This window comes from Apis laboriosa, unplaced genomic scaffold (genome assembly GCF_014066325.1).
Source record: "Apis laboriosa isolate Shangri-la unplaced genomic scaffold, ASM1406632v1 scaffold12_cov154, whole genome shotgun sequence".
Lineage (NCBI taxonomy): Eukaryota > Metazoa > Arthropoda > Insecta > Hymenoptera > Apidae > Apis > Apis laboriosa.
Window position 1 is genome coordinate 807,678 of NW_025221207.1, and position 19,293 is coordinate 826,970.

The window sequence follows — 19,293 nt, forward strand, 5'->3', positions numbered from 1 at the left end:
AACGTTTAACAATCTGTTCGAGGAATGAACAAACGAATAAACAAATTAAGAATAAATTTCGAAATGAAAGTAGTGAAAGCACACAAAACTGAAGAGGAGATCAGAGAAGAAGGTATTAAAAAAAACGTAGTAAAGTCGGACAATCGCCTGTCACGTCCACCCAAAACCCGTACGAATCGGCGAAAAAAAAAAAGAAAAAAAAAACCAGCGTGAAAACGTTGATCGTCGTAAAATGGAAGAAAAAATCGTAGGTTGGTCCACGGTCGAAATCCCCGGGAACGATAAACTCGTTGGTCCGTTGTCCGACCCGGTTCCAACCGGGCAACAACTATGGCACACCGGTGTATAGCACGTTCAAAATTCATGGCGCCGTGCCCGGTATATTGCACTTGCACTTGCACCCCCCTCTTCCCTCCCTCTTGTAATAGATATCCTTTAATACTAACGCAGCCGCTTATACGTAATGTATACAGGGTGACCGGGCCATTTCTCACGCATTTATTGGCCGGTTGGCAAAACTTTTCCGATGAATCAATATCGATCGCCTCGTCCAATGTCCTTCCGTCGTTAAGCTCCCTATGTTCGACAAGTTTGCCACAGTTTCGCGTGCAAGATTCATGGACGGGCCCACCGTGGCCCAACCACGTGGAAAATTTCGTTGGGAATATCTCGCCAACTCCCCTCGTCAAAAATTCCACGCCGCGAGATATTTGAAATTCGCGCCAATTTTAATATCTCGAATTCGCGCGGGCAGATTATTGGAAGTTTCGAACGAAATCGTGACAATTGTCAATGTTTTTCTGAATTTTGATCTGAATTTGATTAAGCTTTTAATTTTTTGATAGGTTTGCCACTGTTTCGCGTGTAAGATTCGTGGATCGATCCATCGTGGCACAATCACGTGGAAAATTTCGAAAATATTTCGTGAACTGTTCTTCTAAAAAATTCTAGGCTGTGAAAAATTTGAAATTCGCGCCAATTTTAATATCTCGAATTCGCGTGGGCAGAATATTGGAAGTTTCGTACGAAATCGTGACAATTGTCAATGTTTTTCTGAATTTTGATCTTTAAGCTTTCAATTCTTTGACGAGTTTGCGCAATTGGCGTGCAAGATTCGTGGATCGATCCATCACGTGGAAAATTTCGAAAATATTTCGTGAAATGTTCTTCTAAAAAATTCTAGGCTGCGAAAATTTGAATTTTGATTCTTAAGCTTTCAATTTTTTGACAAGTTTGACAATTGGCGTGCAAGATTCGTGGATCGATCCATCACGTGGAAAATTTCGAAAATATTTTGTGAACTGTTCTTCTAAAAAATTCTAGGCTGCGAAAATTTGAATTTTGATCCTTAAGCTTTCAATTTTTTGACAAGTTTGACAATTGGCGTGCAAGATTCGTGGATCGATCCATCACGTGGAAAATTTCAAAAATATTTCGTGTTCTTCTAAAAAATTCTAGGCTGCGAAAAATTTGAAATTCGCGCCAATTTTAATATCTCGAATTCGCGTGGGCAAAATATTGGAAGTTTCGAACGAAATCGTGACAATTGTCACGATGTTTTCCTGAATTTTTTGAAATCTTGGCAAACTTTGATTCTTAGGCTCTCTTGTTGTTTTGACAAGTTCTTCAACAAGAGATTCTTGGGTTGGTTAAACCACGTGGAATATATCTCTTGTTAAAAATCCTACGAAAAATTTGAAATTCGCGCCAATTTTTAATATCTCGAATTCGCGATGGTAGAAAGAAAAGGAGAATATCGAAAGTTGAATTTTCGACAACGAACGAGAATTCTTGATATATTTTAAGAATTTTTCGTGAACTTCGGTTGAACAAGGTGGTTGACGGTGACGAGAGTGAGAAGCAAATTTCTTTTTTGTCGATTTTTGTTAACGATTGGTTCCGAATGCAATCTCTCGGCGAATACAATGGCTATTATTCCGTTGATTAAATCAATAGATAAGAGGATCGTGTAAAAGTGAATCCAACTTTATTGCACGCTTCGGATAGAATTTTGTCCGGTTGGGCACCAGTGTAACGATCATATTTTATCCGGGCGAGCGCGTACAAATTTTCATCATTTATTTACCCCGCGGAAACTGTTTTCGAATTTTTATCGGCACCCTTCCTATTAACCCCTTCCTTCCATGCCCCCTTTATCGATTCGCCGCCTGGATACGGATATAATTGGATACAGGATGGAAAAATGTGGCCAGAATGAATCGTTATATCGAATCGCTGATTATGCGAATTATTATTTTCTTTTTTTTCCTTCTCGATTTATTATTTCTAACATTTTTAGCTCGAGTTGCAAGGATGGAAAACGATCGAGGAAGAGAATTTTTAGAAGAGAATTATACATTATTCATCGAATGTTCGCTACACGGTTTTTTCTAAATCTTGTCCACATCGGTCGCGTGTATTCCTTTCGTCGATTGTTTAGTAAATAAATATGGCTACTACGTATACGCATCTTTATATCTTTCTTCTGTTTTTCACGCTACACGTATAAATACATATTCACACTTTTGTATCACAAAATCTTTTTTAAACATCTTTGATTCATAATTCATTTTTATTGTTTTTAATTCTTTGGATGGAATTTCTAAAGAATTTGGAACCCTGTATTATGTACGATCGAAAGTACGAGGCACGATTGTTTTAGGGAAAAAAGGGAATAAAATATATAAAAAACGATTATTTCAATTGTTAAATAATTCGTAAGATAATACGATAACGAGGAAATATAAGAGGTGAAAGTTACACGAATTATTATATCGAATACTGTTGTTTATATACGAGCGAATCCAAAAAATATAAACACACGATACGATTTCGTGGAACGATACGATTTCGTGGAACTGTACGAACCTCCTATCGTATATAAACATACACACGGAACACAGACGACGCGGAAAAGAGGACGGACTCTCATTACGAAACGATCTAGTCATCGGATAGGAAGCATAAGTTTATCGCTCGGCGAGTTCGAGCGGAAATTTCCGATCCAAGCGTGTTTCTCTTTCTCTTAAAAATTCCTCGTAGAAGGGAATACGAATATCGTATTCCCCGGTTAAAGTTTTGTTCTCCTCGGAAGAAACAGAAACGAGATCCGCGGACGATGGAGTTAAAAAACACACTACTAATGGTAAAGTTTTCGTGGAATCCAAAATCGCGAAAGTTTCGAAGAAAAAAAGAAGAAGGAGAAGAAGAGGAAGAAGAGAGTTTGAAAACGTAACGCCAAACTCCGTAACGAAACGTAAGAAAATATAGGGAAGAGAAGGGAACGACGTCCCAGAAGAAAGAAAGAAAGAAAGAAAGAAAGAAAGAAAGAGGAGGAGGATTCACCTTGACACTCGAGGAAGGAATCGTGTATCGTGCTATACGTACCCTATACACGCGCAATATAAGGAGGAGTACAGGTGAATCTCTCTATGGATATACGAGGAGGGGGAGGGGTTATGGAAGGTCGATCCGGTGGTGAGCGATATTACGAAGGTAGGGGCATCTGCTCCCTATATACGGCTACTGTATACGTAAAAGCCGTTAGTGTGCAATATAGTGTCTGTATAGGATGGCGGCCGACATAACGTTTCGGGCTTATATTATATATTGTTCGTAATCGAAGATCTCGCAAGGCCTTTCGATCCGGGGCCGTAGATATTGGAAACGTAGCTAGTTATGAATTTCCTTCTTACACGGCCAACTTTACGACAGAGTTCGGCGCGGTAAATTCTGTTTCTCGAGCGACGCGAACATCCGCGATGTAAGAGAACGAAATTTTACGACTGAATCCGGTTGAGGAGGGGGGAATGGGGGGAGGGAAGAGGAAAGCGGTGGAGCGTGCAGGGGGGTGGGTTGGAGGGAGAATACAAAAGCGGGGGTAGAGGGGTATCGATAAAGTTTAACCGTCGAATTATTAGATCACCGAAAAAGAGGAGGAAGGATCGAAAGAAGGAATTTTAAAAGTTCGTGCGATGTGATGGTTGAAGTTGAGTCGTGTGGTAATTGCGTTGGAGTGTATTTGTTTATCTCGATATATTTGTTGTTAATGAATCCTCTTCGTGGAGAAGGATAGTCTTGATAATGTTTAATCGTTGAATTATTAAATTGTTGAAAACACGAGGAGTAATTCTTGGAATATTGTGCAATTAATTTGCGATTATTTTTGTTGTAATCCATTCTCGTATCGAAAGATACGAGAAAGAATCGAAAGAAAGGATTTGGGGTTCGTGCGATACGATGGTTGAAGTTGAAGTATATTTGTTGTTAATACACTTTCGTGGAGTCTTGATAATGTTTAACCGTTGAATTGTTAAATTATCGAAAAGATGAAGAATAATTCTCTAAATCGCAAATTAATTGCGCAATTAATTTGAGATTATTTATTATAATTATTATTGAATTACTTTTGAATATTCGTGGACGAGAAATTGTCGAAGGTTCGTTTATTTTTGTTGTAATGCACTCTCTCTTCTTCATACCGAAAGATAAGGAAGAATCGAAGAAAGAATTTTAATTCGTGCTTCCCGATGACTTAGGATGAAGTGCCTAATAATTGTTGGAATATTGTGTATTAGAAGATTAATTTGCAAAGATTCGTTGTAATCTTACAGAAGATGAGAAGAGCGAAGAATAATTTTTATTACCATTGAATTATTAGATCATCGAAAAGAGGAATCGAAGAAGTTTGGATCGTGATTTTTGATATGATATATAAAGTGTCTAATAATTGTTGAAATATTGTGCGATAGAAGATTAATTTACGATAATTATTGATTTATGGTATTTTTGAATATTCGTGGACGAGGGATTGTCGAAGGTTCGTTTATTTGGATTTTTATTGTTAATAAACTTTCGTAAAAGCGGAGGATGGTCTTGATAATGTTTAAGGGGTCGAATTATTTGATTACTGAAAAGCTAAAAGAAGAGAATATCGAGGAAAGAATTTTCATTGATGAAATTAATTTTCGATTGAACTGATTATCTGAAGATATTTTTTTTTTTTTTGAATATTCGGATAGATCAGACGAAAAATAATGAAATTCTGATCCAAAGGATTTTCTTAAAATTTTTCATCGTCGAATTATTATTAAATATCGAAAAACCGAGAGAAGAAAATACACGAAATTGAAAAGAGAATTTTCTTTCCACTGTTTTAGATAGCTGTCGAATTCGATTTACGATTGAATCATAATAATCCAATATTTTTAAATATTCCTATATAATGTCGAGATCGTTATCCTCGATAGAACGAGATGGTTAATTTAATCGTCGAATTATTAGATTATTAAAAAAAAAAAAAAAAAAAAAATTAAAAGCGGGGAAAGAAGCGAAATCGAAAAAAGAATTTTCGTTAATGCGTTCCGGGATGAAATGAACAGTAGCTGTCGGATTGGAAAATTGATTTGCGATTGAACGAACGATTATCCAGTGTTCGATATGTATTTTTGAGCGTTCAATGATACAACGAGATAGTCGAGGATTTGATTATTATTTGGATTTTTGTTGTTGATACACTCTCATCTCTGATAGTAATATCGAGCTGAATATAATATGTTTCTCTCACGAATACATCCCATGTATATATATTTATACGTATATATATACGCGAGAGCAGATAGATCATTTGCCGATTTCACGTATAATGTTTATTAAAATAAATATGGCTTATCGATAAACATATTATAATAAATAAACTCGTGGATAACACTGTGTATTAGCGTGGAATATTTAAATCAGTTAAATTTTTTACGGATTAAAAAAAATCGAAAAGGTCATTACTTGCATTTGCAGGAAATTTCAAAATATATTGAAATCGGATGAAACGTCGGCATACGATTCATTAAGCGTTGTGGAGAGATGTATCGGATCGGATTACGTTTAATTAAAAGACAACGACGTGGAAACGACGCTTCCTTTATCAAAGCAAAACGATCGTTGCCGAAAAAACAAAGTACCCATAAAATACAGTTATAATTAATCACGACAACACAAATAATAACCGATAATCAAATCCAATTTGAAACTCCATTCCTTCATTTATTCCTCTATTTCTGAACGATTCTTTCGAGAATTTTTGTCGAGCAAACTTAGATTAAAAAAAAGAGAAAAAGAATAAATTTTCGCTCACGATAAGAAAATTTTATATTCATCGAGAAAACATCGCCCTCGATCGCTACTCGATGAAACTTTTTTCGACTATTATTCCTACGAAAAAACGAAAAAAAAAAAAAAATCTTCGCGACAAAATAACGAAACGAACGAAACAACGACTCGGAGGGCCAACTGTCAAAATCCTCTTCAAATCAAGAGGAACGGTTTAATTTTAACCAAAGATGGCGAGAAGCCGGATGGTTTTGCGACGGTGGGGGAAGATTTTTCCCGAGCCCAACAGCCCCTCACTCGGTCATCAAATATGAATAGGCGGGAAAGAATGGTTGGGGTAAGAGGGGGAGGGGGTATAAAATATTTGCCGGGCCGCGAGTGCATCGCGTTTTCGCCTCGGTGGGCGGGACGCGGGGGGCCAAAGAATTTTCCACGATGGATATGAAGCGAGCAAGAGCGTCTCGAGAAATTTCAGATCCGGCAGACTACGGCGATCCGCCATCGTTTCCCACTGTCGCCCGATAACGACGCGATTTTTATAAACGGACTCGCTTTCGTGAACACGGGTCGTTCCATTTCACGCTTCGAGGATGACACCGTTTGCATTTTATCGTTCCCGCCTTCTTTCTTCCGCGAGTCGAATGTTTTTTATCGAGAGATTGTTTATGAATTAGAATTGCACGGTCGATCTTTGCTCGACGATTTCGAATTTTTTTTTTTTTTCTTTCTTTCTTTTGTTTTTCAGAGGGAAAGAATTGATATCTGGGAGGATAGGAAAGGAGTGGATAGGAAAGATTGTGAAATTGTTATATGATCGATACGTAGTTTCCTCTAGGAAGGATTTTGTTTTGAGATTTTTTTTTTCGGTAGAGAAAATTAATATCGAAAGATTTTAAAAATTATATATATATATGTATGTATATATGTATGTATGTAACGCGAGCAATCGTTTATATGTTAGGTAGGGTAGAAGGGAGGATACTTTTATTGGCGATACCGTCAAGCGTAATACGTTCATTTATGAAATATCGAGCAACTCTAGGGAATGAATTTAAGATGCCGCCTTAAGGAACCTTAGGCAAATGCGGTGTATGGCTGCTCAAGAATCCCGGTTTATGGCGCTATCCATCAATAAAGTAATTTTATTTGCAGCCAGAACGTTCCTCATCTCTGATCCTCGATGAAAATACCAAGTTTACGGGTAATCGATAGTTTGCCGTAGCATAATCATCTATAAAAAACGATCTTTAAACGCAATATCTGTCTCCAATTCCATCCTCTTCTCTAATTATTTAAAAAATTTCAAAAAATTCTTCGACCATCTATCATTTTAAAAAAAATTAATCCGCATCTGATCGATGACAAATATAATCTCCTGCGAGTTTATTAAGGAACAATACTCGTAACTAGTAAAATGATATATCTATCTGTGACTCCATTCATCCTATTCTTCAATTGCTTAAAAATTTCCAAAAATTCTTCTCATCAACGACAAACCAGATCTCTCACTTATGATTGAGTTTATTAAAAATATTCATAATTAGTCACAGATCAATCTTTAAATATCTGATTTTTATTTTAAATATTTCCAAAAATTACCTCGAATTTGATCAACGACAAACCAGATCTCTTATTTATGATTGAGCTTATTGAAGAAAACAATAATTAATTAAAATTATAGATTAATCTTTAAATAGATTTCGTCCTATTCATTCTTCAAAAATTTCCAAAAATTCTCTCGATCAACGACAGATTCCAGATCAATCTCACTTATGATTGAACTTATTAAAAATAATTATACATAGATCAACCTATATCTAAAATTTCGTCCAATTTTGTTCTAAATATTTCCAAAAAACTTTCCCACATCCGATCAACGACAAACCAATATCCCCGCGTTTTCAAGTGTCTGCCTCATTAAAAAAAGAACGAACCAAGCCTTCTTGCCTTCCTGAACGAACGATTTCTCTTCCCGCAATAACGGTGATCCCGCGTGTCCGCTTTATTTACGACCCGCGAACAGGGAAGCGACACGCATTACTCACGTCGCGTCAAGGAGGATCGTTCGGGGAAACGGCATCACCGAGGTGGCAAAGAACACTTCCGTTTCCGCGAGAAGAGCGAGGGGGTACGTAGCCGAAGCGAGACGAGGCGAGAGTTGAACGAAAGTGGGGGAGAGAGAGAGAGAGAGAGAGAGAGTACGACGCATGGGATAGAAACGTGGGAGCGAAGAAATCGGTGCGAAGAGTGGAAGAGATGGAAGGAAAAGAACGAAGGTGGGAAAGAAGTGGCGGAGGCCTTACATTTCCCACGGGATATCCCCCGCTTCCTCGAACACTCCTTACTTACGGATTGATACTCAATTTCCAGCGAGTTTAGCCCCTATCGAGGGATCGTTGCGCCTGATCGCGGCAGCCCCTTTCGATTTCAAATAAATTCGATAATGGCGGATATATATATATATATAGGCGAGGGGTAGGTTAGGGGTTGGTTGGTGCAGCGCACTCGAAAGAAAGGGGGATATAGAAAGGGATTTCTCCATCGTCTTTACCTTAATCGACAGTGTTCAGGAGGTGGATGGAGGGGTGTCTTACCCCAGCCGCCAGTCTGGCTTGCCGATGGATTCTAAGTACTGGTAAAAGTATCCTTCGATCTTTCGATTCCAATGGCTCGTTCGTATCGGATCGTTCATTCGTGGTCTAGCTTTGATTTCAATCGAATAGATATAAATTCGGGCCCCGATGGTCTAACCATTAATCACGCCCTATGTCGAGCTAGTGGCTCGCAGCATTTGCTGCACTGTTGACACGTGATAAATAAACCATGACGATGCTCGATCGAAATATAGTATAGTTATTATATAGCATAATGCCGTGCGAGTGTACAGGTACTCGGTTAGTTAACACTCTTACGATGTATTTGAGATCATGCAATAAGCGCACTGTATTCCTTTCTTTTTGAAAGCTGTGGTGTGATATAAATTTCGTGAATTTGTATCTGGATCTATCTTGAATCTTTCCAAAAGGAAATAGCATCTCTTTGCTTTACCTTTAATATGATTAGTTAACACCCTTACGATGTATTTGAGATCGTGTAGCAAGTGCACTATATTCCCTTTTTTTTCAAAAACTGTGGTGTGATATGAATTTCGTGAATTTGTATCTGGATCTATCTTGAATCTTTCCAAAAGGAAACAGCGTCTCTTTGCTTTGCATGCTAATATAGTTAATTAACACCCTTACGATGTATTTGAGATCGTGTAGCAAGTGCACTATATTCCCTTTTTTTTTTAAAAGCTGTGGTATAATATGAATTTCGTGAATTTGTATCTGGATCTATCTTGAATTTTCCCAAAAGGAAACATTTGAGATCGTGCAATAAGTGCAGTATTTTTTTTTTTTTCAAAAACTGTGGTGTGATATGAATTTCGTGAATTTGTATCTGAATCAATCTTAAATTTTCCCAAAAGGAAACATTTGAGATCGTGCAGTATATTTTTTAAGTATATTTTTTTTTTTTTCGAAACCTATAGTATAATATTCCGTGAATTTGTATTTGGATCTATTTTGAATCTTCCTAAAAAGAAACATTTGAGATCGTGCAATAAGTGCAGTATTTTTTTTTTTTCGAAACCTGTGGTGTAATATTCCGTGAATTTGTATCTGAATCTATCTTGAATTTTCCCAAAAGGAAACATTTGAGATCGTGCAATAAGTATATTTTTTTTTTTTAGAAACCTATAGTATAATATTCCGTGAATTTGTATTTGGATCTATCTTGAATCTTCCTAAAAAGAAACATTTGAGATCGTGCAATAAGTGCAGTATTTTTTTTTTTTCGAAACCTGTGGTGTAATATTCCGTGAATTTGTATCTGAATCTATCTTGAATTTTCCCAAAAGGAAACATTTGAGATCGTGCAATAAGTATATTTTTTTTTTCGAAACCTATAGTATAATATTCCGTGAATTTGTATTTGGATCTATCTTGAATCTTCCTAAAAAGAAACATTTGAGATCGTGCAATAAGTGCAATATTTTTTTTTTTTCGAAAGCTGTGGTGTAATATTCCGTGAATTTGTACTTGGATCTATCTTGAATCTTCCCAAAAGGAAACATTTGAGATCGTGCAATAAGTGCAGTATTTTTTTTTTTTTCGAAATCTGTGATGTAATACAAATAAAATACAAATTCCGTGAATTTGTATTTGGATCTTTCTTCCCAAAAGGAAACAGCGTCTCTTTGTTTTGCGTGCTAATATGTTCANAAAAAAAAAAGAATTAAACTATTCTCGAATATTTTTTGGCGAAGATTCAAGATCAAAAATTTCTGACTTTATGAAACGAAATCCCGACGAATTAAAAATAGATAGGCCTATATCGTAAACGTAGGTTGGGCATACAGATACACTCGATGCCATTAAATATCGCGGTTCGACCGCGCGTCGGATTTGGGCAATAACGTTAATGAAACAACCGGAACAAGCAACCGGGGAGGGGAGGGGGGAGCTTTTTCTAACGATCTCGTTTCGACGGGGTTGTTATCAAGGCCGCGCCCCGTAACGAGCCACCCCTCGTTCGGCGGCCGCTTCAAGGGGCTCCGGTTAATTATAAACCTGTGAATTAACAGGGGCCGCATAAAGAAGTGCCAAGCGCAAACGGCGATCAACACGATGCAACGATTCCGGCAATTACCGTGGAATTATATTAAACCAGATTGCCCCTCTTCCTCGCTTCGTTTCGCGCGTGTCGATCTTATCTGTGTATACGTATATATATATATTTACATATACATATATATAGATGGTTGTGTATAGAGATGGCGCGCCGGCAGGCCTCTGTTGTTCGAGCGGAGGAACTCGCGTGAAACTAATTTCCAACGACGTGACGTGAATTGATTTTATTATGGGCGTGATGTAGTGCGTGGTCTCCTCCCTTCCCCCGCAAGTTTTGGGGACAAAACTGGAGCCTTGTTTTTAAGAGATATCTGATCGATGATTGCGCGTACACGCGCGATTGATCGCACGGGGTCGACAGGTGAAAGAGACGTTGGTCGCGTGCTCGTGGCAGTAGATCCGGACGTGAGTGATCAGACGTACGCTACTACGCTCCAAATGATCCAAGATCGAATAGGAGGAGTTAGGTACTAAATTGAAAAAATTGATTAAATTAAGTTGTAATTTATTTTGGGTGATAAGATCTTGTTTAAATATTATTCACAGTTCAGAAAGCTAAGATTTTAAATTTTCTCGCTGAAAGAGACATTGCAGTGTTCGTGGCAGTATATTTAATTAACGTATATTTAAAATCTGTAATATAAACGTTACATTTAATATTACGGTAATTAAAATTAATATTTATTATTCGTTTTAACTTCGTTTTAATTTAGAATTACTTACTTAAATTACGCGTTACTCGAATATTATTATAATTAAATACTTGTCTCGTTTCGCACAGCAAAGCGATCGAAACTATTCATATTAAAAAAAAAGAAAACTAATTTTAATTAATGTAACTAAATATTTCAGGACAGATGAGGTGGAATAAGCGCGTAGTTAGAGAACGAAGATCGAAGAATAATCTCTCTGTTCGTTTTCTATAAACACACACACACACACATATATACATATACAACACACAGAGCAGAGCTCAAACTATCTCGAGCTTGATAAACGTCCGACATGACAGATGATTCGATTCGTCTTCTTATCAGCCATAACGGGCTCGAGTCAACAATATATCACTCCATTCAAAAACCATCGGACGATATTAAAATCTCTCAGCCTCTCCATCACGCCCTATATCCCCCCTCCCCTTTTTGGAGCAAACCCCCGTTCTCCACTCGACGGTCTAATCGCTTCAACCCGTTCATCGCGATACGATATCTTATTACTGTTGCTAACAAGCGACAATCTTCGATCACAATACAGAAATCGTATTTGCATCGATTAGATTACGCAAGGAACGAAGAGAGAGAGAGAGAGAGAGAGAACGTAAGATGTTTGAATCGAGACTCGTTATCGGATAAAAGCCGCGGATTCTCGGCGATAATAGTTGCCAATAATTACGTATCGAAAGAAGATTCGTTCCATTCGGTGGTCGTCGACACGACGAGCCAGCTTTCGTTCCTCTCGTTTCTTTCGTTTCGATCGAAATAACGCGATGACGCTTGAAAGTCGTGGATTCGAATCGCAGAGAGCGTCTGTGTTTCGCAAAGAAATGAAAAAAAAAAAAAAGAAAGAAAAAGGAAAAAGAACGTGTATGATTCTGAAGTTAATTTACGTTAATTTTTCTTTGCGTGGAATTTAAAGGATTTCGCAAGGATGTGGTTATTAGCGGTGCGTGATTTAGGGAAATGGGGGACGTCTTTGTGTAAACACGATGACCTTGTTTCCGGGTTGGAACGAGGTATTAAAGTTATTTAATATCGTCATTTTGACCTACTTGCGATCCAAACGACGTGTAATTATGGGACGAAGACTTGGAGCTTTTAAGGGAGATCTTGTGGATTAATTTGGAAAGATTATTCATGATTTGCATGTAAAAGTAGTGATAATTAATAGACGTTGTTCAAACTAGGTACTCCGACCTGGTTAAAATCTAAAGAATGTATAATCTTATAATGTACAGAAATATCAAACTTTCGAGAGGTCTTATGAATTAACGATATCATAATTAATCCTTATATCCTCTCCTTTCTCGTGATATTAATTTAACCGAGATCCGGATCGTCCCACTTTTTTCGTGCACTCGCATAAACGAAGCCTCGATCAAAGAATATATATCGCCGACAATTATCTTATATATAATCTTTCTTACATTCGTCCTTTACATTGTATTACATTACATCGTATTACGCATTTGAATCGAAGAAGAATAACGAAACGAGAGAACGAAAATTCTTCAGCGGGACAAATTACACGACTCACCGTACTGAATCCCATGACTTTGAGCAGCCACACGGTGAGCGCCAGGTTCAGGATCACGATCAGCATCAGGGCGAGCACCAGAGAGTACAAACACTTTTTCCTCCAACCGTAAACGCCTAATCTGAATCCACCTTTACAGATCGAGGTGGCGGAAGACCGGTCCTCGAAGATTGGAGGCGTCGTCCTCGCCGATGGCCCCGCGGATTGTCGCCCGCTTCGACCGCCGCTCGACGACGCGCACGGCTCGTCCGACCAACCCGTCTGTCCTCGAGACATCCTGGAACCGTACATGGAACAAGAAAAGGTAAGAAATATATATTTATATTATTCTTGAAAGAACAAAATTACAACGTTTATATTCAAAATAAATAAGTTCTCTAATATCGATTTTCTCTCGTCTGATAAATTCGAATATCCATTATTCTTATACTTAAAGAAGTAATTAATATCTTTCTTCTTGAAAGTACAAATTACATTTATTCGAAATTAATAAGTTACTTCTCTAACTTTTATTTCGAAAGAATTCGATCAATTATTAAACTAATGTTAATAAAGAAAGATGTTTCTCTCGTTTATGGAAGATTTTGTTCATCATGATCCATATATTATACGGGTTTTTCTTTTTTTGTTAAATCTAAAGCAACCAGCCGTAAAATTAGCCAACTATCTGATGTAAACGAGAAGCCAAGTTAAAAAGAATTCTCTGAGAAACTTTTAAGCAGATACGCATTAATAGAAACAGATGGCGGACGCTTGAACTGGCCGTTGCGCGAGGAAAGGAAAGACGAGGAAAGGAAAAAGGAAACTGCACGGCATAACTGGCGAGCGATTAATAAGGCCGTAATTACAGGCCCATTCTTTCCCGATGATTTATCAACGATTTATGCCTCGTTCTCCTCGTACACCGGCTGCGGGAAATTGGTCGTGGCGAGAAACGTAACCAGGAAGGGAAGAGACTCCGATCTCCGGTTTTTACTTCTTGAAACACGGCCTCCATACGTGCTCCGCGTCCAAACGTCCAGAGTCCCTTACCAACTGACTCCATCTCGTCCAAGAAGAAAACGCTTCCTTCCTTCCTTCCTTCCTTCCTTTCTTTCTTTCTTCATTTTTTTTTCTCGTCCATTGCTCGCAACACGATGATTCCACGCGGGAAAGGATCGGATTTTGTCGATGAGAAAGGAGAGAGAAAGAATAAAAATGAAATAAAAAAGGATTGGAGGGGGAAAGGAGAGCGAAGTGAATCCGAAATTATTATCGTGGCAAATGAGGGACGGTGTGTATAAAATGGCGCGGTGGCGAACCGGAGGATTATCAAATGGCAGATAATTAACGGTTTGCGAGGCGTACGCGCGCGCCTGAAAAATGGAGGAGCGCGAGGAGGAGGAGGAGGAGGAGGAGGAGCGTGGAGGGGGCGATTAAAAGGATGGAAGAGATGGAAAAGGAGGCAGGGGTGCAAAGGGAGAGGAACTTATGTAAATCTGACTGCAAAATACCGGATGGTAACTCCGGTGCGCTAATCTCTCGCCTCTGCTGGTCGCTTGACTCGAATCGTCTTTTACCTTACCCTTTCTGTCTTTTTTCTTTTCTTTCCTTTTTCTTTTCGAAATGCGGTCTTGGGATATTCGTTTCATTCGTGTAAAAAAATGTGTTCGTGTTCGGGTACTTTTGAATGTGGTGGATTTCGGTGGTAAATATAAAAAAGACGGGATAGGAAAAATTTTGACGATTGAGATTATTTAGCAAATTAAAAGAAATTGCAAGATAATTCATCGATTCCTTATCATCTGAAGGAATTATTGTCGAGAATCGTGGCGAAATACGTTAAATTTGCGTTAAATTAAATGGAAAAAAATCTTAAGTAACTCGACTTGAATAAATCGAAACTAAAACTTTTATGTATCCAGCTTTGTATCTCTAGCTCCACGTGTATCGATAATTTTACGCATTTATATTTACTACATTTTCTTACCTTTCTTTTTCTTCTTACCGTCGATAAGAACGAAAAGGACGAAAATATAAAGGAGGGGTATGAGCGAACTGGAAGGAGACAACAAGAACAAACGCAACTGGGAGAAGAAAGAGAAGGAGGAAAGGAAAGAGAGTGGAGCACGAGTTAAAATATTCAATGCTACACCCCCCTTCGCCTTCTTGCGGATAATTATACCTCTCGTAGCTGTAAAGAGCTCGGCCGCTCGAAATTAAAAGCTTCGAAGATAAGCTTCCCCTCCCGGGGGGGGGGGGGGGGAGGGAAGAGAGGGAGGCCAAGCTTGCCTTTCAGAATTAGAAAATGCACGATTTTCACCAAGATGTGCAACAGTCGGAAACAGTTGATGAAGGAAGTGGCGAGAGTGGCGAGGGGAGGGGTTGGTTGGCGATTACAGAAAGATTGCCTGCCCCAGCTGCACCCCTCATCGAACATTGTAATTCGACGACGATCTTTATTCTCCTTTTTTCCCCTGATTTCCCGTGATATTAATTTCTGACGCCTAAACGATTCCAAGCCATTGACGTTCCAATTAATAATAATAACCACCAGCTTCCTTTCGAAATATTTCGAAACGATTTAAAACGAAGGACACGGAATCGTGAAATCGGTCGAAACTAAAATTAAAATTCTGATATTTATGAGGTAAGATTAGCTCCACTTATATCCGTTATATTTTTACGTATTACAAGCCGCTCGTTATCGTATTAAATGTACATAGCTCGAGAAACTTTTCAGACATCGATTACAAACTTTTAAGAGGTTCGATCCGTCCGAACATTATTTTTACACGTTTAATCTTCTATTCCGTAACCGATACCCTTATTAAATTATTCCCGCAATCCCCGCAATGTTTCGAATTATCTTGTTCGCATTATCTTTTTCTTACTTTCCTTCCCCTTTTAAAAAAGAAATTCTACGCGCAAGGCCTTCTTACATCGTTCTTTCGCGCGATACGGTTTCTTGTGAAGTGGCAGCGTGCGCGGATATTGTACATGTAAAGTGGGATCGAGGCGAGAGGAGAGTGGCGAGACGGTTGGAAAATTCGGAAGTCGTTATCACTATCACGTGGCGCGAGGATGAATCTCGCTCGTTTAAGGTTCAAGGGACAATTACAAAGCGGAAATATACGTCGGATCATAAATAGCGCGGGACGTATGTTAAACGGGCGTTGGAACTTTTGACGTAACGCGAAGTTAGCGCGGCCACCGCCATAATTTCAACAGTTTCAAGCCCAAAGAGCATTACAAGTTGCGAAATTATCACTGCACTAACGTACGACCGTGTTACGCGTTTATTTATTTATTTATTTATTTATTTATCTATCTATCTACTTTTCTTTTCTCCCGTTCCATTCCTTTTCATCCCTTCCCTCCGTGTCCACGCACAATTTTCGTGATAAATAATGTGTTTTATTTTTTTCTTTTTTTTTTTTTAACGAATTAAACGAGTGGCCTTTCGAATCGTGGGCTTTCGAAAATTTCGAAATGGTGAAAATCTCGAAGAAGCGAGGGATGTAGTGGACACGTTGCGATTTATTTTTTAGGGAATTTGTTTTTGTTATATTTTTGTTATAATTACGAGATTTCGATTCAAATCTTTCGAATTCATATCGAGTAGAAAGGAATTGGTGTATTGTTAGATGGCCTACGTTATCTTGGAAAATTAACTCTTTGTTCGTAATTATTATAATATTGATCACCGTTTGGCATCAGAATCATTTGCAATTATATTTTGAACAATATCGAAGTTACTCGAAGTAAGTTCGAATTATTAAATTTTGCTGCATCACCAATCCGAATCATCGATCAAAATGCTCGAACAACATTTATTCGTATTCATTCGCCGCTAGTTATTCTTGATGGATACTAAATTACCAATTGGACCAACTTTATCCTCAATCGTTATAATTTTTCTCCATCCCTCAGTTTGATCGAAACTTTGAAACCGTTACGTGTCCAAACTCAAACATCGGTGTATAATCGATCTCGAGATTACCTATTAAGAATTCCATTATAACCCTTCTTACTCCAAACTTTCCCCAAACATTAGTACAAATAACCGTGGATCACGAGATCCGTTTACACTCCTTCGAACGCGGATAACAAGCGTTCGAAATAAACGAACTTGTTGTGGAAATTTACAACTTTTTTTTTTTTTTTTTTTTTTTTTTTTTTTTTTTTTTTCAAGAACCAACAACGCGTATCAATTGTACGAAGAGAAGAGAATTCATCTTCCAACTGTATCCTTGCCAGAATCTCCTCGCCTCGGCTCGTAAGTTTCGCGATTAACCAATGTATATTCTTGGCTGCAACGCGAGTTGAAAGAATAATTGCCGATGGGAGAGGGCCACTCGACTCGAAAAAAAAAAAAGAAAAAAAAGGTCAATCTTCCTGGAAACTCGTTGAAACTGGGATAGCACAATGGAGGCACAGCTCGGCCGATTACGACGATCGACAGGATTCTTTTGAACGGCTCGAGTAGGGGCCAACGGATCACGCTTGGAAGGGAAACTCGGTCATTTCGACCCTCTGTGCGTAATAATTCCTAGAGAAATTATTGGTCGGAGAGTAAGACGCGGGAAAGAGAAGCAGTTTGGAAAATTTAAAAGAAATTTGAATGGCGATATTAGACGGATATAATATTCGCGTCGTCGTTGAACGAGAGAGGTTTTCCGAGAGGTACACTTAACGAAGCCTGGAAATCCAGTGGCAGAGGAATTACATTAAACTCTGAATAAACACGGAATAATCTCGTTGAAAACGAGACTCGTCGTCGTCGGTAAAACCAATTAGTCAATTCGTTATACCGTTCGTATAAAATATAAACATTTTCTTTCTTTTTTTTTTTTTCTCTCTCTCTCTCTCTCCTCTCCGCGTGAATTAATCACGTTGTCGTCCTATACGATGCTCCCTCGTTACCGTATCATCTTTGCGCGAGAATTAACCGATTATTCGTACAAAATCCTCTTTGCGCGACTTTTAATCGATCAACTCGATGAATTGCCACACTTTCCTCGATAATTCTCTCTCCCTTTCGAAATAAAAATTATCTATTCAAATTATCGTCAAACACCATTTAAAAGAGTCTGTTCCATTTCTAGAAATCTGAAACACTTCATCATCACACCTGAAAATCTTCACTGTTCGGAAAGGTGCAGGTTAATTATTTTCTCGATAGTCGTCGATAAGTCGAGACGGCTAAGATCGAGTGTAGGTATACACGATAATCGAAAACCGCGACTCTTGGCCAAAAAGCAAAGGTTGGAAAAGGGGAAGGTGGTCCGATTCCAGAACGATGGATAATCGTTCTTTGGGTTCTCTGGGCGCGGCATTGCCGCAAGCCAAACATAGTTTAACGCGAATTGCCGTTAATAAAGGCCCAGTAGGTCGTAGAGACATCCGAGAGACTCGCTTCTCTTCTTCCTCTTCTTCTTTTTCTTCTTCTTCTTCTTCTTCGAGAGAGCCTCCCCTTTCTTTCTTATTTCTTTCTTCGACTCTCGGCTCTCTCCATTTTCTTTCTCTTCCAGACTATTCTTACCTCTCCCTCTCCCTCAGGGGTAGGACAGCGCGGAAATTGCTCGGCAATTTCCATGAAAAATGCCAGAGGTTTACAGTACGACCGCAACGAAACGCGGCCATCCTCGTCTAGTTTGCCGCGGAAATTACGCTACCTTCCTTCCTTCCTTCCTTCCTTCCTCTTTCCCTCTCTCTCTCTCTTTCTTTCTTTCTTTCTTTCTTTCTTCCTTTTCCTCCGTCCCCTCTCCTCTCACCTGCTCTCTCGCTCGGTCATTTCAATTTCACCGCATCGGCCAGTTTATTGAAATAAAATTGCCTGCCAGTTGATGTTGTGAGACCATGTCTCTCTCTCTCTCTCTCTCCTTTCCACGGCTTCACTCCTGGATTACCTTCGTCGGCCAATTACGAAAATCTTGTCTGTTTTCCTGTTCGACGTGCCCCGAGATACGGTTTTTCTTTTTTCCTTCTTTTTTATTTACAGAGAGAGAGGGAGGAGAGGGGAGAGGATTTTCGACGAGAGAATTATATTTTGGAAAATACGAGCGTGAAAGAAGGCTGATGATCGAAGGGTGAATATAGCGTTTTATATAGGAAACGTATTAAGGGTGAATGTGAAAAGGGTAAGGGTCGATAACACGTTTTAAAAAAAATATCGGAGGGAATGCGGTTATCGAGCCGAATTCATACGTTCATTTTCAAGAGCGAATATAATAATTTGCAAAGGGAACGATTAATCGTCCGTGGAAATGATTTTGCGTTC

At 38.6% G+C, this 19,293-nt stretch overlaps 1 protein-coding gene and 1 long non-coding RNA gene across 4 annotated transcripts in view; one reads left to right on the top strand and one right to left on the bottom strand.

The window, feature by feature from the left end:
• The window catches only part of LOC122720458, a 107,203-nt gene that overhangs the window by 38,668 nt on the left and 49,242 nt on the right, over positions 1-19,293 (top strand). Inside the window, exon 3 of the long non-coding RNA XR_006347767.1 lies at positions 13,171-13,335. This is a non-coding gene — a long non-coding RNA (uncharacterized LOC122720458). The remainder of the gene's footprint in view (positions 1-13,170; positions 13,336-19,293) is intronic.
• LOC122720456 (zeta-sarcoglycan) overlaps positions 1-19,293 on the bottom strand; it is a 228,916-nt gene that overhangs the window by 16,201 nt on the left and 193,422 nt on the right. For all 3 annotated transcript variants that reach the window (XM_043947198.1, XM_043947200.1, XM_043947199.1), the window contains one exon: positions 13,032-13,308. In XM_043947198.1, coding sequence (XP_043803133.1) covers positions 13,032-13,308 — 277 coding nt within the window. The remainder of the gene's footprint in view (positions 1-13,031; positions 13,309-19,293) is intronic.